The following is a 25869-nucleotide window of genomic DNA, read 5'->3' on the forward strand; positions in this document are numbered from 1 at the left end:
CATAAATGTTTTATGGCTATCATTTGATAATCCTAGAACTAGAATTAGGAGTCTTTATTGGACTTCATCTGCTCGGTTTTTTCTTTCTTGTAGTGTATTTTGGCTTCATGTGGTATTTTATACTGTGTAGCCAGTGTATTTAAAATTTTTTTAAAGAATAATTTCTAGGCCGTGCGCGGTGGCTCATGCCTGTAATCCCAGCACTTTGGGAGGCCGAGGCGGGCGGATCACGAGGTCAGGAGATCGAGCCCATCCTGGGTAACACGTGAAACCCCATCTCTACTAAAAATACAAAAAAAATTAGCCGGGCTTGGTGGCGGGCTCCTGTAGTCCCAGCTACTCAGGAGGCTGAGGCACGAGAATGGTGTGAACCCGGGAGGTGGAACTTGGAGTGAGCTGAGATCGTGCCACTGCATTCCAGCCTGGGCGACAGAGCAAGACTCCATCGCCAAAAAAAAAAAAAAAAAATTTTTTTTTGAACTAGGATGAGGTTATGCTAGGTAATTTTTATTTTTACTTAGATTCCTTTTTACTACCAAGGTGATATTAAACTTTCTTTTTTTGAGGGCAGATTTCCTACCCTCTACTTCACAGGCTATTTAATAAATACTAATTTTCTATCATTTTGTTTGGCTTTTTCTTTTTTTAGATGCCAGTGATGTTGTAGATGTTTCATTTTTTTTCCCCCTCAGATAACTCAGTCTTTGGGTTCTAGTTCTATTTAATAAAATGCATAATCTACCCTTGTAATAAGATTTTTTGTTATTATTTATGATGTTTTGGGAACAGTGGTATTCTCATGTGTTGCTCTTAGATTCCGGAAAGTGTGAGTTGCTCTTCCTGGAAGGTGCCTTTCTAGAGAATTGACTTTCTTGACTCTGCCCCTCAATGTCACCTCCGTCAGCAAGTTTCCATAATCAGGTTTTTTTTTCTTAATCTAATTCAGTACCAGCACTTAGAATCTTCTCTTAAGACTTCCTAATCATAGGCTGTGGGAATCAGCATAGTAATGGTGGAAATGTGTTCTGGGAATTTTCAGAGTACTCAAAGAAATAATGTTTTAAATGATAGTTGAAATTTTTTCTTTGTCATTTCCAGGTAAAACATTTTCATTATTGTCAATCTCCTTTTGAAGCCATTTTGGGAAAATCACCTAGATGTGAGAAAAGAGAGGAGGAGAGGCTATAAATCATTAATATTGTGGAGTCTAGAGGTGATAGAGAGTAGAAATACTTGAGTTGCTCTTCAAGCCACATTATCAGGTGAAAGATCACTCTTTTTGTTGCTGTAGGTGCCAGGCAGGGATGGCTAGTGAAAGGGCATCTTCACTGTGGCCTCCAAAGCATTTTAAGGTCTCACCGAAGGCCAACACAGGGGGATGTTGTTACTATCTCCATCTGTTAAAAAGCACCAGAAGTGTCTATGATTTTGTTATGCTTTTTAGTTCTATAGTCAATTCATTGTGGGTGAAACTTTTTTTTTGGGGGTAGATTGCTGAAGGATCAAGCATTTGAAACACTGCTTATGAGAAAATACCTTTCAACTACCAAATAATGAGCGTATTTAAAAAACAACTTGTTTAGAGGTGATCGACTTTATATAGGTTAAAATTAGGGATGAAAATATAGGACTATACATATGCCTGTGCAAGTTCTATGGCCATTGTCTAATTAAATACGTATAATTTAGAAATATATATTTATGTAGTATATATATTTAAGTGTGTGTATGTGTGTTTTTTTTTTTGTTTTTTGTTTTTTTTGGAGATAGGGTCTTGCCCTGTTGCCCAGGCTGCAGAGCAGTGGCATGATCATAGCTCACTGCAGCCTTAAACTCCTCCCACCCCAGCCTCCTGAGTAGCCGGGACTACAGGTGTGCACCACCATGCCCAGTTTATTTTTTGTAGAGACAGGGTCTCACTGTGTTGCCCAGGTGGCCTCAAACTCCTGGGCTCAAGTGATCCTCTTGCCTTAGCTTCCCAAAGTGTTGGGATTACATTATTAAATATATTCCTACAGAAAACATTATTGCATGTCTACCATGTATACCATGTAGCAGGCAGTGTACTTACCACATAAAGATTAACAGTACAAAATAAAAAACTGTTACAAGCCTCTGTTTAAACTACAGTCTCCTTTGTTTATCAAATAATTACTATATACTGCTTTGACATTTTTACTTGATGTCTAATAGACTCAAACTCCTGTGGTCCCTCCTAAAGTCGTCCTAAAATCTGATCTACCCGTAGTCTTCCCCATGTGAATTAATGGTAACTATCCTTCCTTCTAGTATCCCAGGACAACAGCCTGGGAGTCATTCTTGATTTCTCTTTTTTCTCACTCTTCATCTTAATGGCTGTTCCTTTAAAACAAAAACAATTCAGCCACTTCTTTTTTTTTTTTATTATTTTTGAGACGGAGTCTCGCTCTGTCGCCCAGGCTGGAGTGCAGTGGCGCGATCTCGGCTCACTGCAAGCTCCGCCTCCCGGGTTTACGCCATTCTCCTGCCTCAGCCTCCCGAGTAGCTGGGACTACAGGCGCCCGCCACCTCGCCCAGCTAGTTTTTTGTATTTTTTTTTTTTAGTAGAGACGGGGTTTCACCGTGTTAGCCAGGATGGTCTTGATCTCCTGACCTCATGATCCGCCCATGTCCGCCTCCCAAAGTGCTGGGATTACAGGCTTGAGCCACCGTGCCCGGCCCGATTCAGCCACTTCTTACAGCTCCCACTGTTATCATTTTGGTCCATCATCTGTTTAGTAGATTTCTCTACGGGCCTTCTTTGTAGTCTTCCTCCTTAATAGAACAGGTATGGTGATCCTATTAAAACATTAGTCAAATCATGTTACTCCTGCTCAACGCTTTCCATGGTCTTCCCCTTCTAACTTCCCCATTCGACTTACAGTAGAAAGCCACATTCCTACAATGGCCTATTCCCATCTTTGCTGACTGTATCTCTCATGACTCATTTCCTCACTGACTCAGTCTGCCAGGAAAGCTTCTATCTCAGAGTTTTTGCATTTGCTATTCCTTCTCTCTATAATGTTTTTTTCCCGGATACACAGTTTTGATTGAACTCTCACGGGTTTGAGATGCCTGTCCTGACTACCCTTTTAAAATCACAAGCATCCCTTCCTCTGCAGAGCCTATCACACCCACACTCCCTCACCTTTTTTCCCCATAGCACTTATTACCTTATAATATGCTACCTAATGTATTTCATTTATTTTTTTTGAGACGGAGTCTCGCTCTGTCGCCCGGGCTGGAGTGCAGTGGCCGGATCTCAGCTCATTGCAAGCTCCGCCTCCCGGGTTCATGCCATTCTCCTGCCTCAGCCTCCCGAGTAGCTGGGACTACAGGCGCCCGCCACCTCGCCCGGCTAGTTTTTTGTATTTTTTAGTAGAGATGGGGTTTCTCCATGTTAGCCAGGATAGTCTCCATCTCCTGACCTCGTGATCCGCCCATCTCCGCCTCCCAAAGTGCTGGGATTACAGGCTTGAGCCACCGCGCCCGGCCGCCATTTATTATATAAGTAAATCACTGAATCATAACCATAACCTTTACAGCGGCAGGGATTTTTATCTGCTATTTCATAGTTTCATCCCTTGTACCAAGAAGAATGCCTTGTACATAATAGATATTCAGTAAATATTTGTTGAATGAATGGTTGATTGATATTGCATAAAAGGACTCCTCCTTACAATATTCTTAGTGGCAAGAAAAAGAATAAGGAAGACAAGTCTTTCTGTTCTTGTTAAAAGCCTTGTGCTAAATCTTTTCTTTCCATGAGTCAGAATTTTGCCTTTGCCTATTCTTTTGTCTCAAACTATTGATAGTTTATATTCTTTCTTTTTTCTTTCTCTGCCAGCCAGTCTTTTAAAATCCTTCCACATCCCACATCTATAGACTTTTTTTAATTTTAATTTTTATTTTTGTCAAACAGCAGTTAACAGTACCAAAATGTTTTAGGCAGACTGCATTCCAATCCAAGAGGCAGGAGTCAGTACTATCAACTTTTCGGCAAACCAGTTAGCAAAGAAGAGTTTAGCATGACTGCTCAGGGCAAAAAATATGTTTCTAAGAGTTCCTTGGATGTACAAAAGACCCAGCCATAGATAGAGCTGCTTCTTCATTAACTAGAATGCAACATAACTTTCACTCTTGCTGCTACTTCTGGTACCATTGCTCAAACTGATGAAAAAGAGATTCAGGGTACCAAATTCCCCTGAAAAAATACAAATGTATATAAGATATAAATTTTATTGTATTTAAGGTGTACATCATGTGTTGATAGAAATATAGGTGGTGAAATGGTTAGTCAAGCAGATTAACAGGTCCATCATTCTGCATTGTTGCCCATTTTTTTTTGTGTGGCAAAAAGCACCTAAAATCTCCTCTTTTAGCAAAAATCTTGAATGTAATACAATATTATTATCTATAGTCCTCATGCTATACCTGAGATCTCTAGACTTGTTTGTCCTACATATCTGCTAGTTTGTATCAGACTTACATGTCCCATTTCCTCCACCTCCACCATAATCAGTGTTTTATTTTCTGTCTCTGGGGTTTTGACTTCTTTTTTTAGATTTCAAAATAAGTGAGATCATGCAACATTTTTCTTTTTGTGTCTGGCTTGCTTCACATAGCATAACATCCTCCAGGTTCCTCCATGTTGTGGTAAATGTCAGGATCTCCTTTTATAAGGATGAATAATAATCAGTCTTATATGTGCCACAGTTTGTCCAGTCAACTGTTGACAGACACTTTGTTTGTTTCCATATCTTGGCTAATGCTGCACTGAAAATGGGAGAATGAGGTGGTGTTTTCTTTTTCTTTGGGTGTGTACCCAAAAGTGAGATTGCTGGGTCATATGATAGTTCTGTTTTTAATTTCTTTAGGGAGCTCCTATTGCTTTCCACAGTGGCTGCATCAATCTACATTCCCACCAACACTGCTCAGAGATTCCCTTTTTTCTGTACTCTTCACGTGTCACCTCTTTTATTTATTTATTTATTTATTTATTTGAGATGGAGTCTCTCTGTTGCCCAAGCTGGAGTGCAGTGGTGTGATCTCGGCTCACTACAACCTCTGCCTCCCAGGTTCAAGCAGTTCTCCTGCCTCAGCTTCCCAAGTAGCTGAGATTACAGGTGTGCACCACCACACCTGGCTAATTTTTGTATTTTAGTAGAGATAGAGTTTCACCACATTGGCCAGGCTGGTCTCAAACTCCTTACCCCAAGTGATCTGCCCGCTTCGGGCTCCCAAAGTGCTGGGATTATAGGGGTGAGCCACCATGCCTGGCCATTTTTGATGGTAGTCATCCTAATAAGGGTGAGGTGATATTTCATTGTGGTTTTGATTTGCACTTCTTTGATGATGGATGATATTGAGTATCTTTTCATGCACCTGTTGGCCATTTTTATGTCATCTTTGGAGAAATGTCTATTTAAGTCTTTTGTTCATTTTAAAAATGGAGTTATTTGTTTTTCTACTATGGAGTTGTGTGAGTTTTAAAAAATGTATTTTGGATATGAGATACATGGTTATAAGATACACCTTAACATGGTTTGCAGATATTTTCTCCCAGTCTGCAGACTTTTCATTTCGTTGGTTATCTTTACTGTGCAGAGCTTTTCAGTTTGATAGCTATAGTAATCAAAACGGTATGGTAGTGGTATAAAAACAGACATGTAGACCCATGGAACAGAATAGAGAACCCAGAAACAAATCCAAACATGTATAGTCAATTAATTTTTGACAAGGGCACCAGGAGGATACAATGGGGAAAAGATAGGTCCCTTCAATAAATGGTTCTGGGGTAACTGGATTTCTACATGCAAAAGAGTGCAATTGGACCCTTTTCTTACACCATACACAAAAATCAACTCAAAATGGATAAAATACCTAAATGTAAGACTTGAAACCATAAAACTTTCTGAGAAGAAAACATTGAGGAAAAGCTCCTTGACATTGGCCTTAACAATGATTTTTTGGATATCACACCAAAAAACTCAGGCTACAAAAGTAAAAATAAAATAGAATTTTAATGTGACATGGATTCCTCAAAGATAGAGGTGGTGTATAGGTCTATTTTCCACTAGTTTTCAAAGGTAAAAGCAGCCAGTGGGACTATCTGAAAGTATTTTATAGTCATTGAGTAAAACAGTAGCTAAAAAGAAAATCCCAGGTAGGACATATCAAAATTGCATTTGTATAAATCTCACATAGCTTAAGTTGGACGTTTCTTAAAGGCCAACTAACCTTCAAAGTACTAACCATGGTTCCCAGGAATTACCATAAAAGTTATTACATGTAAAGCTCAAGCTGAAAACTTGTCATATAGGAGTAGCTGAAATTCTATACTGCGCAGTCTGCCTCTTGATGGCTAGTGTGCATCTGAACTGGAGTTGCCCATTCGCATTATTTTTGCAGAGCTCCTAGTAAGTGGTAATGGGCATGGGTGAACAGAAAAATGTTATCCTTCAGAGCAGAAAAAAGATTGGAGACAACGTACAGCCACCTTCCAATATTTGAAGAACCTTTACTGTGTTAGATAAATAAAACTTTATTCTTCATAGGACTAAATAATTTTTAAAGTCTCTTCTGATGCTGAGAATTATTTTGCATTTCAATGTAAGTGATATATTGGAAGTACAATGTATTGTAAGAAAATAGTGAATTATTATATAGTAACTGAAGTCGTGTTCAATATTTATCACGAGTAGATATGAATTCTCATTTCTGTGCACATAATTATTAGCCTCTTTTCTGTCATTTAAAATATGCACTTTGTGGGTTAAAGACATGACTTAACATTTTCAAAGTGAATAATTGCTATGACATAAGATCTTTTTCTTAATGTTTATTATAGGGGTTCCAGAAACTTCAGCAGTTGCAGTGCAGAGGACTTTGAGAAGTTAACTTTAAATAAAGGAGGAAACTGCCTTCTTAATATTCCAAAGCCTGATGAAGCCTATAGTGCTCCCTCCTGTGGTAATAAGTTGGTGGACGCTGGGGAAGAGTGTGACTGTGGTTCTCCAAAGGTCAGTTTAATTTTTGGTTTTTGCTTTGTAAAATTGCCATGATATTTGCAAGAAATAAAATTGCTTGTTTTGGGCAACTCTGACATAGGGGCTAAAGTAAAATTTAGCGGCACAATGAGGATTGTTATTTTGTTTGTATGGCTGTGTTCCAGGGATTGGTCATCTCCTTCTTCTCAGAGTATGACTAATGGTGCCATCTGTTTTGAAGTCAGGGAATGTGCCATGTTTATTCTCCATTTTTTTTTTTTTTTTTTGCTATCTTCTTTGATTTATGGTTATTAGCTTATTTGGTTTAAAGAATGAATTTCACCTGGCTCTTTACTTGTAAGCTTTCGCCATTCTGGCACTGCCATTGCAGGAATATTTATTTAGCTGGACTCATTTTAAAAATGAATTGGAGCTGGCCCATCTTCCAGAGTCCTTCAGTATTCAGAGTTCTTGCTACTCAAAGTAGCACTATGCCTTTATTAACCTTCAGTGTATGTACTGGTCTCTGGCTTTTTGACCTGTTATGCACACTCATTGCTCTAAACCCGTGCCCATCTTTGTTAGGATTGTTCCGTAGCCATATTCCTTACCATACTTAGCCACGTTCCTCTCAACATGGCCTGCTTGAGCCCTTTCCTCCTAGGCCTTGCCTTAAGTTTGAAAGACACTTGTTCAACTGTGTGTAAGTTCTACTGTATTCTCAATCTTCTCCACAAGTGCGTCTTTTTCTTCCCTACCTGACCATGCCTGGCTTTTACCAGGTGACTTTGCTTTCCAGAAATGTAGTATGTGTCTTATGATGGAGCTGTGTTGAGCTTTTGTTGCAGTATTGATACATGTCAGGGACTTTTGGTAAGTATCTTACACAGTATAACCCTCATAATAACCCCAAGAGATTGGTAGTTTTAATAGTCCCATTTTCAGGTGAGGAAAATGAGACCTGAGCAGATTATGTTTAATTTCTAAATTAAGATGCCATCAGGATGACTAGGACCTTTCTCTTTCTAGGCATTCTTAACTTCTTCCTGAAATATTTTATTAGTGTTTTCTCCCAACTTCACAAACAAACTTACTGAAATAATAATCTATATTTGCTTCTTGAGCTTTCTCACTACAAAATTACTCTTAAAAATACTTCCTCCGCCTGAAATATCACAGGGTGTTTTTTGGTATAAAAGTTTCAAATAGGGCTGGGTGTGGTGGCATGTAGCCATAATCCTAGCACTTTGAGAGGCTGAGGTGAGAGGATTGCTTGAGGCCAGGAGTTTGAAACTAGCCTGAGCAATATAGCAAGACCCTGTCTCTTAAAACAAACAAACAAACAAGCCCCAAAAAGCCAAATAGTCTTAGCTATCCAGAGGCTGAGGCAGGAGGATTTGAGGTTACAGTGAGCTATGATTGGATCACCACACTCCAGTTTAGGCAAGAGAGTGAGACCCTGTCTCAAAAAAAAAAAAAAAAAAAAAAAAAATTCAAGTAGTAAGTAAAAGCAACCTTACACACCTTTATTTCCCCCATACATCTCTTACTTCCTTTTTTTTAATGTTTGATGTATTTCTTTTTCGACTCTATTGCATACATTTATATACAGTATACAGTAGGTACGTTTATAAATATTGGGCTTGTTTTAGGATTTATTTTGACTTTAATGTGGTAAGAATACTTTGCATGAAACTGACCCTTCTAAGAGATTTTTAAATGTCCAATACAGTATTGTTAAGTCTGGGTATTATGTTGTACAGCACATCTCTAGAACTTTTTCATTGTGTGTAACTGAAACTTTATATCTGTTGATCAGCAGCTCCCCATTTTCCGTTCCACAAGCCCCTGGCAACCACTATTCTGTTCAGTGCTTTTATGAACTTGACTATTTTAGATACCTAATATAAGTGAACTCACATAGTATTGTGTCCTTTGTGGCTGCCTTATTTCACTTAGCATGGTATTGTAGACTCAAGTTTCATCTGTGTTATTGCAATGACAAGATTTCCTTTGTTTTTGGGAAATACTATTCTGTTGTATGTGTGTATATGTATGGATATATGTACATTTCTTTACCACATTTTCTTTATCCATTCAATTGTTGACAGACATTTAGGTGGTTTCTATATCTTGGCTACTGTGAATGATGCTGCAGTGAACATAGGAATGCTAATATCTCTTCAAGATCTTGATTTCATTTTAGATAAGTACCCAGAAGTGGGATTGCTAGATCACATGGTAGTTATATTTTTAATTTTTAAAAGAACTTTTGTACTATTTTCCGTAGTGCCTGCACCATTTTGCATTCTTCCCAACAGGGCACAAGGGTTCCAGTTTCTCCACATTCTTGCTGACACTTGTTGTCTTTTGTTTTTTTCCGTGATAGCAATCCTAACATGAAGGGGTGGCCTACCCCTCCATACCTGTGGGCGTTTCTCATTAGGTGGAACGGGAGACTCGAGAAAAGAAATGAGACACAGAGACAAAGTATTGAGAAAGAAAAAGTGGGCCCAGGGGACCGGCGCTCAGCATACAGAGGACCCATGCCGGCACCGGTCTCTGAGTTCCCTTAGTATTTATTGAATAAGTTTAAGGGAAAGTGCTGTGCCTTGATATGCATATGCAAACATCTCCATAAACCTTTTTAGTGCATAAAGAGCAACATTGCGCTAGCAAGTCCCACCTTTCGTCCTAAGGCGGTTTTCTCCTTTCTCAGTAAACAGAACATACAATCGAGTTTTACACCAAGAAGTTCCATTGCCCAGGGACGGGCAGGAGACAGATGCTTTTCTCTGTCTCAAACTGCCAACAACCGTCAAGAGGCCTTCTTTCCTCTTGCACTAGTCCTCCTCAGCATAGACCCTTCATGGGTGTGAGGCTAGGGGGCGATCAGGTCTTTCCCTTCCCACGAGGCCATATTTCAGACTATCACTTGGGGAGAAACCTTGGACAATACCTAGCTTTCCTAGGCAGACGTCCCTGTGACCTTTGGCAGTGTGCGTATCCCTGGGTACTTGAGATTAAGAGAATGGTGATGACTTTTAACCAGCAAGCTGCCTTCAGGCACTAGTTTAACAAAGCACATCCTGTACAGCCCAAAATCCCTTAAACCTTGAGTCAAGGACAAGGTTGAGGGTAGGGTCACAGATTAACAGCATCTCAAATACAGAACAAAATGGAGTCTCTTATGTCTACTTCTTTCTATATAGACACAGTAACAGTCTGATCTCTCTTTCTTTTCCCCACACTAACAGGTATGAAATGATATTTCATTGTGGTTTTGATTTGCATTTCCATAACAATGAGTGACATTGAGCATCTTTTCATATACCTGTTGGCTCTTTGTGTGTCTTCATGGAGAAATGTCTGTTAAGTCTTAGGCCCATTTTAATTCATTTTTTTTGTTTCTTTTAACATTTTTATGTATTTAAGAGATATAAATGCAGATTTCTTGCATGTATATATTGCATATTGGTGAAGTGAGGGCTTTTCATGTACCCATTGTTCAAACAGTGAACATTGTACCCAATAGGTAATTTTTCTGCCCTCACATCCCTCCCATGCTCCCACCTGTTGGGGTCTCCAGTGTCTGTTATTCCACTCTGTACGTCCGTGAATACTGATTGCTTAGCTCCCACTTATTAAGTGAGAACGTGCAGTATTTGACTTTCTGCCTCTGAGTTATTTCAGTTAGGATAATTATAACCCATTTTAAATCAGGTTATTAGTTTTTCATTTTTTGCTATTGAGCTGTAGCACTTCCTATATATTTTGAAAGTTCACGCCTTATCAGATATATGGTTTGCAGATGTTTCCCCCTATTCCATAACTTGACTCTTCACTCTGTGGATTGCTTCCTATGCTGTGTAGAAGGTTTTTAGTTTGATATAGTCCCACTTGTCTATTTTTGGCTTCTGTTGCCTTTAATTTTGGCATCATATCCATGAAATCATTGCTAAGACCAATGTCATGAAGCTTTTCCTCTGTTTTCTTCTAAGAGTTTTAATGTTTCAGGCCTTATGTTTAAGTCTTTAATCCATTTTAAGTTAATTTTTGTATATGGCATGAGATAAGGTCCCAATTTCATTCTTTTGCATGTTGATATCCAGTTTTCCAGGGGGAAAGGGACTACTTTTTCACCATTCTTTTTCTTGGCATCCTTGTTGAAGATCGGGTGATCTCATATGTGTTGGTTTTTATTTCTGCATTCTTTATTCTGTTCCATTGGTCTGTATGTCTAAATTTTATTTTATTTTAGATTCAGGGGGGTACATATATATGTTTGTTACATGGGTATATTGTATTCTGGTGGGGATTGGGCTTCTGGTATACCCATTACCCAAACAGTGAACGTTGTACCTTATACATAGTTTGTCAGCTCTCACCCTTCTCCCACCCTTTCCCCTTTGGGAGATCCCAGTGTCCATCACCTCCATCTTTATGTCCATGTGCACCCACTGTTTAGCTCACACTTACAAGTGAGAATATGCAATGTTTGATTTTGTGTTTCTGAGTTAGTTCACTTAGGATAATGGCGTCCAGCTCCATCCATGTTGCTGCAAAGGACATGATTTCATTCCTTTTTTTTTTGGCTACATAGTGTTCCATGGTGTGCGTGCGTGCGTGTGTGTGTGTGTGTGTATATATATATATATGATTTTTCTCATCCAGTCAACTGTTGATGGACACTTACATTAGTTTCATGACTTTGCTATTGTAAATAGTGCTGCAGTGAGCATATCAGTGCAGATATCTTTTTTATATAATGATTTATTTTCCTTTGGGTAGATACCCAGTAGTGGAATTGCTGGGTCAAATGGTAGTTCTAGTTTTAGTTCTTTGAAAAATCTTTATACTGTTTTCCATAGAGGTTGAACTGATTTACATTCCCAGCAACAGTGTATGAGCATTCCCTTTTTTCTGCATCTGCACCAATATCAGCCTTTTTTTTTTTTTTTTTTACTTTTTGATGATAGCCATTCTGACTGTTGTAAGATGATATCTCGTTGTAGTTTTAGTATGCGTTTCTCTGATGTTCAGTGATGTTGAGCATTTTTTCATGTGTTTGGCAGCTGCTTGTATTTCTTCTGAGAAATAGATTTTATTGAATCTGTATATCACTTTGGGTAATATGGACAATTTACCAATTTTAATTCTTCCAGTCCATGAACATAGGATGTCTTTCCCAGTATTTGTATCATCTTTTATTTCTTTTAGCAATGTTTTGTAGTTTTTAGTGTGTAATCTTTTTCCTCACTTGTTAAGCTTATTCACAAATATTTTGTTTTCAATGCTATTGTATATAGCTTTGTTTCCTTAATATCCTTTTTGTAGTTCATTGTTAGTATGTGGAAATGACCTTATTTTTGCGTGTCAGTTTTGTATCCTGCAACTTTACTGAATTTATTTATTAGTTATAACAGTTTTTTGATGGACTCTTTGGGATTTTCTATACGTATGATCTTGTCATCTTAAAAGAGGGACGGTTTTGCTTCATTTCCAACGTAGATGCCTTTTAGTTCTTTTTCTTACTAATTGCTCTGGCTAGGACTTCCAATACCAAGTTGAATAGAAGTGGCAAGATCGGGCATCCTTGCTTCATTTCTGAACTTAGAGGAAAAACTTTTTGTTTTTCACAACCAGGTATGATTTTAGCTATGGGAATTTCATATATGCCCTAATTATGTTGAAGTTATTTTCCTTTGTTTCTAGTTTGTTGAGAGCTTTTTGCATGAAAGGATGTTGAATTTTATCAAGTGCTTTTTCTGTATCTGTTGACATGGTCATGCGATTTTTATCCTTCATTTTGTTAATGTGACATATCTCATTAATTATTTTTTATTATTTATTTATTTATTTTTTTGAGACAGAGTCTCACTGTTGCCCAGGCTGGAGTGCAGTGCTGCGAACACAGCTCACTGCAGCTTTGACCTAATGGGCTCAAGTGATTCTCGTGCCTCAGCCTCTTGAGTAGTTGGGACTACAGGCATATGCCACCATGCCTGACAAATTTTTGTATTTTTTGTAGAGAAGGAATTTTGCCACGTTGCCTAGACTGGTCTCAAGCTCCTGAACTCAAGCAGTCTGGCTGCCTAAGACACCCAGAGTGAGAGGATTACAGGTGTGCACCACTGCACCTGGTCTCATTAATTGATTTTTGTATATCAAACCATCTCAATTTATATCCAAGGATAAATTCTACTAGGTCAGGTGTATTTTACTTTCAATGTGCTACTGAATTTGGTTTGCTAGTATTTTGTTGAAGATTTTGCATCTGTATTTATTTGGCACATTGGCCTGTAGTTTTTTTATTTATGGCATCAGTTGAAATGTCTCCTTTCTCATTTCTGATTTTGAGTCTTCTCTTTCTTTTTCTTAGCTAAGGTTGGTCAATATTGCTTATCTTTTGAAAAATACTAACTCTTGGTTTTGCTGATTTTTCAATTCTTTTTCTAGTCTCAATTTTATTTCTGATCTGAAGTTCATTATTTTCCTTATGATAATTTTGAGTTTAAATTTTCTGTTGCTTTTCAAGTTGCTTGGTTTGTAAAGTTAGATTGTTTATTTGAGGTTTTTTTTTGGACAGAGTCTCACTGTGTTGTCCAGGCTGGAGTGTAGTGGCACAATCTTGGTTCATTGCAACCTCCACCTCCTGGGTTCTAGCGATTCTTGTGCCTCAGCTTCCTGAGTAGCTGGGATTACAGGCGCTCACCACCATGCCTGGCTAATTTTTTAGTAGAAATGGGGTTTTGCCATGTTGACCAGGCTGGTCTTGAACTCCTGACCTCAGGTGATTTACCTGCCTAGGTCTCCCAAAGTGCTGGGATTACAGGTGTGAGCCATCATGTCTGGCTCCTTTTAGTATTATTTTTGCTGTATTTCGTAAGTTTTTACATATTGTGTTTTTGTTTGTCCAAAAGTATTTTTTAATTTTGTGTTTGATTCCCTTTTTGACCCATTGGTTGTCCCAAAGTGTGTTGTTTAATTTCCACATATTGGTGATGTTTCCATTTTCCTTTTATTGCTGTCTTTTTTATTCTAATTGCTAGTTTCATCCATTCTGGTCAGAAAATACATTTGGTGTGATTTCAGTCTTCTTAAATTTCTAAAGACCTGTTTTGTGACCTAACATGTGAGCCTAGAGAGAGTTCCATGTGTGCCTGAGAATAGTATGTATTCTGCCACTGTGGGGGAGAATGTTCTATATATGTCTATTAGTTTGATTTGGTCTGTAGTGTTGTTCAAGTCCTCTGTTTCCTTATTGATCTTCTATCTAGATGTTTTATCCATAATTAAATTGCAGTATTGAAGTTTCTTACTATTTTGTGTTGCTATTTCTTCAGTTTTGTCAGTGCTTGCATTACATATTTAGGTGCTCTAATGCTGGGTGCATATATATTTATTATTGTTATATCTTCCTAGTGAATTGTTAACTTTTATCACTATAAAATGTTTTTCTTTGTGTTTTGTGACAATTCTGACATAGAGTCTTTTTTCTTTGATATAAGTTTAGCTACCCCTGCTCTCTGTGGTTACCATTTGCATGGAATATCTTTATCCATTCTTCACTTTCAGCCTATATATGTCCTTAGAACTATAGTGAGTCTCTTGTAGATAGCATATAGTTTAATTTTGTTTTTGTTTTTATCCATTCAGTGTACTATGTGTTTTTGTTGGGGAGTTTAACATATTTACATTTAAAGTAATTCTTGATAGGGAAGGCTTTACTGTGATTGTTTTAAATGTTTTTTGTCTTGTAGCTCTTTTGTCTGCCCTTTCTTGCTGTTTTCCTTTGTATTTTTTTGATTTTGTTTGTGTGTTGATGTTCTTTTATCCCTATTCCTTTTTCTTTTATGTAACTTCCTTCTATAGGTATTTGTTTATGGTTACCTTGGAGTGTACATAAAATACCTTGTAGTAATAACAGTGTTTTTAAGCTGATAACAACATAACATCAATTACAGACAAAAACTCTTCACTTTAAGTTCTCCCATTACACAGTTTATGTTGTTGTTACAGTTTACAATCCATTAATACTGTGTATCTTTCAACGTATTTTTTAGTTTGTTTTTGTTTTTGAGATGGAGTTTTGCTCTTGTCCAGGCTGGAGTGTAATGGTGCCATGGCTCACTGCAACCTCTGCCTCCTGGGTTCAAGTGATTCTTCTGCCTCAGCCTCCCGAGTAGCTGGGATTACAGGTGCCTGCCACCATGATTGCCTAATTTTTGTATTTTTAGTGGAGACGGGGTTTCACCACGTTGTCCAGGCTGGTCTCAAACTCTTGACCTCAAGTGATCTGCCTGCCTTGGCCTCCCAAAGTGCTGGGATTACAGGCGTGAGCCAGTGTGCCTGGCCTGTAGTTATATTTTATGCTTTTTCTTCTAAATTTACACTAGAAGTGAAAGTGATTTACTCAGTACCATTAACAGCAACCCAGTATTTTGCATTTGTCTATATATTTATTCTTACTAATTAATTTTATACTTTCTTATGCTCCTGTGTTGCTGTCTAGCAGTCTTTCATTTCAAGTTGAAGAACTCCATTTCACATTTCTTAGAAGAAAGGTCTAGTCATGATGAACTCCTCTGCTTTTGTTTTTCTAGGAAAGTCTTAATGTCTTCTTCATTTTTAAAGGATAGTTTTGCCAGATATAGGATTCTTTCTTGGCAGTTTTTTCTTTCATTAGTTTAATATGTCACCTCATTCCCTTCTGGTCTACAAGATTTCTGCTGAAAAATCCACTAATGGCCTGATGCGGGTTCCCTTGTGTGTGATGAGTTGCTGTCTTTCTTACTGCTTTTCAAAATTCTCTGTCTTTGTCTTTTGATAATTTGAGTGTAATGTTTCTTGGTGTTGATTTCTTTCGATTCCTCTTACTTAAGATTCTTTGGGGTTCCTGCATGTGGACGTCCATTTCTTTCCCCAGATTTGGGAAAATTTCACCCACTACCTCTTTGAAATAAGCTTTTTGGTACTTTTTCTTTGTCTGCTCCTTGTGGGATTTCCACAGTGTGTATATTGGTCTCTTGATGCTGTCTCATAAATCCCTTAAGCTTTATTCACTTGTATTTCTTTCTCTTTTTGCTCCTCTGACTTGATAAGGTAACCTGACTTTGAGTTTGTTGAATCTTCCTTCTCTTTGCTGTAATCTGCTGTTGAACTCCTCTGTTGCATTTTTCCATTAGGTTGGTGTATTCTTCAGCCCTGAAGAATAGTGAGAAGACCTTCTTTACTAATTAACCTGGCCAGAGCTTTTTTGGGCCTCTCAAACTTTCATGTTTGTTAAAACTGCTGTTTCTGTTGTTGTTAGCCCCCTGGTGTCTACACTGTGCTGGAGCCCATCAGTGTTCCGAAAGGGGAGAAAGAAGTGATTTGTTGGGCAATCACTAGAAAAGTTGCAACATGTGACACATGGTCCAACTGTTTCTCTTTTCAGGGCAAAGCTTGGAAGTGGTATTTTATTTATTTATTTATTTTTTTAAATCACTGTGTTAAACTGGGTAAAGGAACTGTGTGGCAAGTGTCTGAGCAATAGTTGGAACAACCACCTTTGTTCTTTGTGGCCTTCAGGGATCTAGCATATACCAGCTCCATCTGTGCTCTGAGAGAGAAGAGAGAAAAGCCAATTCCTTGGGTAGCTCCTAGAAAAATTGTAGCATTTGGTGTGTGGTCCTCCTTCGGGAGAAGCTAGGAGCTTTTTTTTTTTTTTTTTTTTTTTAAGTATTATTATTATTATTATCCATTTACTTTGTGTTGAGACAGGATGAGGAGCTGTGGCAAGTGTCCGCATGCTAGTTTAACCTGCCACCTTTGTTCTCTGAAACCCCCAGGGATCTAATATATTTCAAGTCCTATATGTCATCAGAGACAGATGAGATAGAAGGTAGTCCCTCAGTAAGCACTCTAAAAAACTGTAATATTGGATGTGTGGCCCAACTCTTTCTCTCCTCAGGGAGATACTGAGAGCTGTTTCCTCCTGATCTTATATGCCATGTCATTGGTTGGGATTGTGGCGAGAAAGGATCTCCAGTTTTCCTACTGGTTTCTACTGGTACAATTGCCTGCGATGTAGTAGCCTCTCAACTAGTTTCTGGATTTCTTACAAAGGGAATTGATTAGTGTGTTACTGTTGAATTGCTGACTTTTTATAGGAAATTTGTTAGCCTCCAATAAAAGTTAAAATGCACATGCTTTTAGATCTAGTAATTCTACCTTTATGTAACTGTCTTAGAGAAATATTTGTATATATGCACATGGGATGTGTACAGGGATGTTTATTGTAGCACTGCCTGTTGGAGGAAGGAGAATCCAGGGCTTTCTATTCTCCCATTTTGGTGATGCCACTCTGGCTTTTGTTTTTGTGTATAAATAAAATCAGATTTAATATTGTTGAAAATTGACTTAAAATCTGTTGTGTGCAGATTTTTTTCTATTTCGATATCCTGGACATTTTTCTGTATCATTTTATTATGTAGACATCACCCTTTAATTTGCTTCCAATGTAAGGATTTACTATGATTTATTTAACCATACTCTAATTACTGTAATTAGTGTTTTCTGTTGTAAACAGTGCTGCAATGTACATCCTTGTACACAACTCATGTGTATATATACAGACATACACACCTCATGTGTATATATATAGATGTACACACGTCATGTATATACATACAAATATTTTTATATGATAGTTATTGTACATAAAGGTAGAATTATTGGATCTAAAAGCATGTACATTTTAACTTATATCAGAAGCTAATGAATTTCCTGTAAATAGTCTGGGTCAGTTTGCATTTCTGACAACAGTATATTATGCCATTGTGTATCCATAGTCTTACTATCACAGGATAATATGCTTTCTTAATTTTGGCAAGCTGATGGGTAAAAAATAAGAAGATACTGTTTTAGTTTACAGATTTTCATGTGATTATAGATTATAGGCATCATTTTCTTCTATGAATTATTATTTTATTTATTATCAGTTCTCTTGGTTCATTGAATCTTTATTTTAAATTGATTTTTAGGCCTCTTTCTATAAGATGGGCATAACTCCTTTGTTATATATGTTCTAATATTCTTTATTTATAGCTTATTTAACTTTTCATAGGTTACATTTTATGTTGAAATTTAAAATTTAAATGAAGGCAAATTTACTAATATTTTTCCTGTAATGATTTCAGAAATTTGTATCTTTAGCTGGCTTTTAGTATTCTTATATATAGATCATCATCATAGCCCCTCTACAAATTATTTTAGTTTTTGTTAAATTTAAAATTTTTATGTTAGCTCTTTGAGGAGGGGGCATGTGGAGTAAGCTTGGAAATTAAACTTATCCACTAACGATCAGTTGTTGTGGAACCATTTAAAAAGGTTCCTTTACGACAACCTAAGTTCTTGTATACATTGTCTATTTCCTGATTCCCTATTCTTTCATGAAGCCAACTGTCCTAAAGTGTTTTTGAACTGGCCAGCATTCACCTTCAAATCTTTATGTGAACTTACGTTTTTAATTCTGTTGGGTAAATGCCCCGGAGTGGAGTGACTTGGTTAGATGGTAGAGGTATTTAACTTTTCAAGAAACTCTCAAACTGTTTTCTAAAGTAATTGTACCATTTCTCATTTCCATCCTTAGTGTATGAGAGTTCTCATTGTTTTGTATCCTCACCAATACTTCATGTGGTGAGTCTTTTTAATTTTAGCCATTCTATTGAGTGTGAGGTGGTGACTCATTGAGGTTTTATTTGTATTTCTTTAGTGACTAGTGATGTGTTGAGTGTGTTTTCATGTGCTTATTTGCCATCAGGCTATCTTGTGGTGATATGACTGTTCACCTCTTTCCCCTCATTTAAAAATTTTGATTACTTATTATTGAGTTTTGAGAATACTTTGTGTATTCTGTATACAAGTTCTCTATCAGATTGTCAATATTTTTTCCAAGTTGTAGCTTGCCTTTAATTAGCTTAACAGTATCTTTTGAAGAGCAGAACTTTTACATGTTGATGAAGTTTATTTTGTAAACTTGTAATTTTATCGGTTGTTCTTTGGGTGTCCTATCTAAGGACTTCTTGCCTACTCCACAGTTGCAAAGGTTTTCTCCTAGAAGTTTTATAGTTTTAGGTTTCACATTTAGTTCCATGATGCATTTTGACTTTTTTTTTTGGTATATTTCAAGATGTGCATTAAAGTTCATTTATTTTTAAATGTTTTTTATGAAATAATTATAATCTGACAGGAAGTTGCAAAATAATATAGAGTCCTATGTACTTTTCACCCAGTTTTCCTTAGTGATAACACCTTATAAAGCTGTACCACAGAATACAGAACAGAACATTGACATTGCTATTTTAACAGAGAAGATGTCTCTTTGGGTGGGAGTTTGGGGGTAAGAAGGAGCCATGGTGGCCCAGAGTGTGGTGAGAGAAGCCAAGCAAGGTAAAAAGAGTGTTCAACTAGGGTGAAGAGCCACCCAACAGAGAAGTTAGACCCTGAGCATGAAGATAAATGTCTTTATGGATGCTAACCTCTCTGTGATCATCAGACATACTGTTATGAACGGAATGTTTGTGCTTCCCCAAAACTCATGTGTTGGAACCCAACCACCAGCACGGCTACATTTGGAAATGGGGCCTTTAAGGAAGTAATCAAAGTTAAATGAGGTCACAAGGGTGGGGCCCTAATCCGCTAGGATCAGTGTCCTTGTAAGAAGAGACACCAGACATCTTGCCTTCTCTCTGCCCATATGCACTGAGGAAGGGCTATGTTAGTACACAGAAAGAAGGCAGCCCTCTGCAAGCCAGGAAGAGAGTCCTCACCAGAAAAGGAACTAATAGGAACCTTGATCTTGGATTTCTAGCCTCAAGAACTGTGAGAAGATAAATTTCTGCAGTTTAAACCTGTGGTATTTTGTTATGGCATTCTAAACAGACTAAGGCACATACTATATGATTTCTTTCCTTTGAAATATGTTGAGACCTAAATACTTGCATCTGAAGAGACACTGTTAAACAGTAAGCGACTGTTTCTGGAGGGTAGCTGCTACAGTTATGTTAGAATGAAGTAGATTTTAGGTGAAAGATAAGAATTTTATTAATGAATATTAATGTCAATAACTAATTTCTTTATTGACAGTCATTTTATGTTCACAGGAATGTGAATTGGACCCTTGCTGTGAAGGAAGTACCTGTAAGCTTAAATCATTTGCTGAGTGTGCATATGGTGACTGTTGTAAAGACTGTCGGGTAAGGAATTCCTCCCTCTTGGGAACAATAAAAAAAAAGAAAAGGAAAATCTGTGTATATCAAAATTTGTTTTTTGAGATTTCTGAGTGAGCACTATTTTTATTTTATGGTCATGGGAAAAATTTTATGCCACTTGTGTGTAATTTTAAAGCACACTCTTTTACGTTAAACGGTCTGTTGAGATTGTTTTCTAAGTAGAAACTTTTTTTTTTCTGATTTTTAGAGTAACATATATGCTTGTTAGCAATAATTAAATAACACAAAAACATAGAAAGTAGAGCATGAAAGAGCCTCTATCATTTTATACTCTTCAGGTAGCCATTGTTGATAATTTGTTAATATAATCACGTTTTTTCTATACAAATGTGATTGTATGTGTGTATGTGTGTTCTTAAGTGGGTAAGCACAGATACATATATTTTTATTACCTGCTTTTTTCTATATGACACGATGAACTTTTTTTTCCCATTCATGTAGTTGTATAATACATAGTTATTTAAGTAATATTACTTATACAGTTGTACCATAATTTCTTTAGTTAACTAATGATGGACATTTTGATTGCTTCCAATTACTGCTTATAAGAGAAATCACTGGTGCAGAATATTCATACTAAGTTTTGATATACATTTTATATATCTTTCACAAATGTGCCAGTCTGTACTTCTACTAACAGTGTTATCAAATACTTGTTTCCTTATGCCAATATTGGTTACTAGTGAGCACTATACTCCTAGTTAGTTCAGTAGGTGTAAAGGGTTCTTGTATTTTTATTTAGTTTGCATTTCTTTTGGTTACAAATGAGGTCATGTTTCTTTACTTTCCATAGTTAGGACTTACATGAAATACCTATTGTTAGCCATTGTTCATTTTTCTATTGGGTTAATCTTTTGTTATTGTTAGAATGCTTTGTAGATGTAAATTCTGTGGTTTCACATTTGATTAATTTGTGGACATTATCCTAATACTTCTGTTTAATTGCATTTTATTTCACTAGTTCCTACCAGGAGGTACTTTATGCCGAGGAAAAACCAGTGAGTGTGATGTTCCAGAGTATTGCAATGGTTCTTCTCAGTTCTGTCAGCCAGATGTTTTTATTCAGAATGGATATCCTTGCCAGAATAACAAAGCCTATTGCTACAATGGCATGTGCCAGTATTATGATGCTCAGTGTCAAGTCATCTTTGGCTCAAGTAAGATATCATCATTTATAATTGATTGCTTTGATATTATTTATTTTTGATTTAGATATTTTAAAAAAGGTAATGAAACATTATTGATAAAGTTGAGGCTCTCTTGTTTCTCATCATATTTCCTTCCTTCTTTGGAGGCAGTCATGATCATGAATTTAGTATGCACAGATTCAGTTGATGTTTTCTAGATTTTACTGTCTATATCTTTTTATGTTTTTTGTGTATCGTGCACACACACGCACAGATACATTTGTAGTATCCTCTAGTTTTAATAATGTTGAGTTGTGCACATGGGTCTGCTGTTTGCATTGTTCACTCAGACTTTTCTTGAAATTCATTTATATTGATATATTTATATCATAGTATATTAAAGTATTCCATTAGATAAATGGATCATGATTTAGTTATTTTCTTACTGATAGATATTTGGGATTTTAAAAAATTTATGTATTTTTGTTTTAAAGTTCTTATTTTTATCGAGGGCATACACATAGAGAACCAAATTATTGTATAATGTATAGTATGAACAAATAAGGACTGTTCCCACCCAGTATTCCTATCACTTGAGGCAGTTTTACCTTTTCTGGCTAAGATTTTTGTTAACGTGTGCTAAGTTTTTAGATAATCTCTTGGCAATGCTACGTTTTGATTTTTTTGTTCTAGGCATTAGTTATTAATCTTTTACTGTAGAAGATGAGTTAGTTTTCTTTCCTTCTCTTCTTTCAACCCTTAACAACTCCCGTCATACCTATGCTCATTTTCCATTCTTCATCCTCCCAATATGGATTAATTGTAATTTTAGTTAGGGCAGTGTTGACTGTATTGTATAATGGCCACATTAATGCTCTTCACAACTAAACCATATAGTAAGTTATAATTACTTTCCTGATTTCTCTAGAGTTACTAATTCTCTATCTGTTTTTCTCTCTCTCTCTTTTGGTTTGGTTAATTTCCTATGTACTTTCCATTAATTGACTTGTATATTGTTAACCATTGGCCTGATTGTGCCTTCAGTTGATTAGTGGCATCGAGTATTCTATTTATTTCAATTTGTTCAAATAAGTCTGAACAGAAGTCCTCTGTTCCTCTTCAGTCTTGACTGGTTTCCCTCTGTATAGTTAGTGTTCTCCAGATAAATGGAACCATTGTGTTGCGTGTTTATGTATATAGTTGTATACCACATAACAACATTTTGGTCAGTGAGAGACTGCATATACAACAGTGGTCTCATAAAATTGTAAGACTGTATTTTTACTGTAATGTTTCTATGTTTAGATATCTTTTCTATGTTTAGATGCCATTGCATGTTACCATTGCCTACAGTATTTAGTCCAGTGTCATGGTGTACACATTTGTAGCCTAGGAGCAGTAGGCTGTACCACATAGCCCAGATGTGTAGTAGGCTGTACCACCTAGGTTTGTATAAGTGCACTCTGTGATGTTTGCACAATGACAAAATCACCCAACAACTCACTTCTCAGATCATATCACTGTTGTTAAGTGACACATTACTGTAAATATTACTGTATATATAATCTGGAGGACTTATTACATGAATCTAATATTAATATATAATATATAATTTACATATATACTATATTAAATGTGTAATCTTATATATTTATTACATGAAAATCGAATATATGCTCCTGGAGGACTCTGATATATTAGATTCATGTAATAAATCCTGCATAATAGCACGAGCCCATATATGAATTGGCTGTGTGATTGTGGAGGCTGCTAAGTGTCAGATCTGCAGGGAGAGTCAGCAATCTGGAGACCCTGTAGAGCTGATGGTATAGTTCCAATTAGAAGTCTGGCAGGCTCATGACCATGGAAGAGCTAGTGTTTCAGTTCAATTCCAGAGGCAGGAAAACAGCTGATGTCTCACTCCAAAGACCTTCAGGAAGACTTTTCTCTTACTTCAGGGAGGACTGGCCTTTTCGTTCAAGTTTAGAATTGATTGGATGAGGCCCACCTCCAACAGGGTGGGCAGTCTGCTTTACTGAGTCTACTGATTTCAATGTTAATCTCATCCAAAATCACCCTTACAGAGACATCCGTAATTATGTTTGATTAAATATCTGGGAATTCTGTGGATCAAATTAACTTTACTAAAAAGGGTAAAATTAACCCTAATCAAAAATCCACTCCTTGTCAACTAGACACCTTGTTAAACCATACCAAATCTCCAAATGTGGACCTTGTTAAGGGCATAATTCCACCTAGCATGATATAATACCACTGTCCTGCATACAAGTAAAACCTCACTAACCTCTTTCCCAGAAAAGGAGGTAAAGTCTTTGAGTGATGTTTATTCTTCTTCTTGATATCCCATAACTTAAATACTGGGATGTAAAATGAACAATACTTAAATACTATAATATCAAGTCAATATATCTTATGTTGCATGATAAAGGTATAAGGAATGAAAACATATTTGCTCAATACGTGTGTGTGTATGCACACACACATACACACATGCAGCTATTCTTAATGAAACAGTCTTTGTTTCTGTAACTGGTCACGTGGTTGTAGCTGGTATTTATAACTAACTTCCACCCGTTCTGTATTCCCTTTGCCTTCAGCAAGCACATTAGCTGTTTCTGGTTCTTTATCTGTTAGGGTGACCCAAACTGTCATTCTTGAAGGGTCTGGGCCATTTGTAGTCCTGCCTAGATTGGATTGTTATAGTTTTCCATTGAACTTAAACTTGATCATGGAGCATGGTAACATTAAGAGATGCCCTAAGGGATCTCTGGCATTCTAGACATACTCTTCCTTGCCTCCACTGTGGAGTAGTAGGCCAATTTTCATTTGGTAGTTCAGATCAGTAATTCTACCTGGCATAGAAACTGCCTTCTTTGCCTTTTGACTCAGAGGTATGAGGAGCCATTGTGACTGGGCTGCTGGCTTAATTTCTAGTTCAGTGGAATCATTATTGTGGCTCCTGGTGGCAGCAGTCCTCCCTTTGGAACTAAGGCCTCTTGTCCAGTAGAGCATAAAGTCATGGGAACAGGAAACAAAATTTTGCTAGTGGGTCACTATGGATAATGTTGAGTGGTGTTCCTCCCATTTCCACCCCTTGATACCTGGACGCATGAATCCTGGTTATGGGAAAAACAGCATTAGATGTTGGCTGCTGATTGAGAGCATATACAGCCTTTTGGAGAACCTTGCCCCAGCACTGTAAGGTATTGCTACTTAGTGGCACTGTAACTGAGTCTCCAAAAGGCATTTCCATCATGCTGTCAGCCAGCTGCTTCAGGATGGTGGGGAAGGAACATGGTAAGACTACTGAATTCTATGTGCATAGGCCCATTACCTCACTTTTTTGCTATCAAGTGAATTCTTTGGTTTGAAGTAGTGCTGTGTAGAATATTATGATGGTGGGGGAGGAATTTTGTACATCCACAGAAGGTAGTTTTGGTAGTTCACAGGAGTGTTGCTACAGGGATGGCAAATCTATATCAAGAGTGCGTGTCTATCCCAGTAAGAACAAAGCACTGCCTCTTTCATGATGGAAGGGGAAAAATCAGCCTGCCACCAGGCAGCTGACTGACTAACCTAGGGAATGGTGTCATACTGGGGACTCAGGATCGGACTTTGCTACTGGAGAATTTGGGCACTTAGCAGCAGCAATAGCCAGGTCAGTTGTTGAGAGGAAGTCCATGATGCTGAGCCCATGCATTGCTTCCAGCTCTGCCACTGTGAGTACTTGTTTCCTGAGCACGTGGATGAGAATAGCTGGCTGGGGAAAGAATGAGTCATCCTGTCTACTTGATTATTAAAATTCTCCTCTACTGAGGTCACCCTTTGGTGAACATTCACATGGGACACAAATATCTTTGCCATACAACCCAGGCATTGGCGTAGCCCATAAACTGGTATTTAATCACATCTGGCTATTTCTTCTTCCAAGGAAAGTGAACAACCAGCTGCACTTCAGGGATGTCCCAGAAAGGGGCTGCAAGTGCTACAGTCATCCACTTTTGGTTCTTCATATCATGTAGAACCATCTGCAAACCAGGTCTCTGTCTTCTTTTCTATTGTCACCTGATGGGTAGGAAATTCCCCATGAGGTTGTAGTTGCTGACTAGGAGAGAAAATGTAGTGTAGCAGGAGTGGGGAGCAGGGGCTTTTGGGGTACTTCTTTATGTAACTTGTGCCTTCCAGGCCTTGGTTGGCCCAGTTACATACGTAGCACTTCCATTTCATGATGGGGTGCTGCTGCACATGCTCAGCTTTATAGCTTGGTGAGTCAGATGACATCCAGTTTATGATGGGCAACTCAGGTTGAATGGTAACTTGGTGAGTGGCCCATGGTTACATGTTTAGTTTCTCCTTTAAGGCCCAGTAGCAGGCCAATAATTTTTTCTCAAAAGGAGAGTAGTTTTTCACAGAGGATCACAAGGCTTTGCTCCAAAA

General features: G+C 37.4%; 1 protein-coding gene across 1 annotated transcript in view; it reads left to right on the forward strand.

Annotated features, from left to right (window-relative positions):
* ADAM9 (ADAM metallopeptidase domain 9) overlaps positions 1 to 25869 on the forward strand; it is a 113701-nt gene that overhangs the window by 39762 nt on the left and 48070 nt on the right. The window contains exons 12-14 of the mRNA XM_023214504.2: positions 6869 to 7040; positions 20156 to 20248; positions 21246 to 21441. Of these exons, the coding sequence (XP_023070272.1) occupies positions 6869 to 7040; positions 20156 to 20248; positions 21246 to 21441 (461 nt within the window). The remainder of the gene's footprint in view (positions 1 to 6868; positions 7041 to 20155; positions 20249 to 21245; positions 21442 to 25869) is intronic.

Source organism: Piliocolobus tephrosceles, chromosome 7 (assembly GCF_002776525.5).
Source record: "Piliocolobus tephrosceles isolate RC106 chromosome 7, ASM277652v3, whole genome shotgun sequence".
NCBI lineage: Eukaryota > Metazoa > Chordata > Mammalia > Primates > Cercopithecidae > Piliocolobus > Piliocolobus tephrosceles.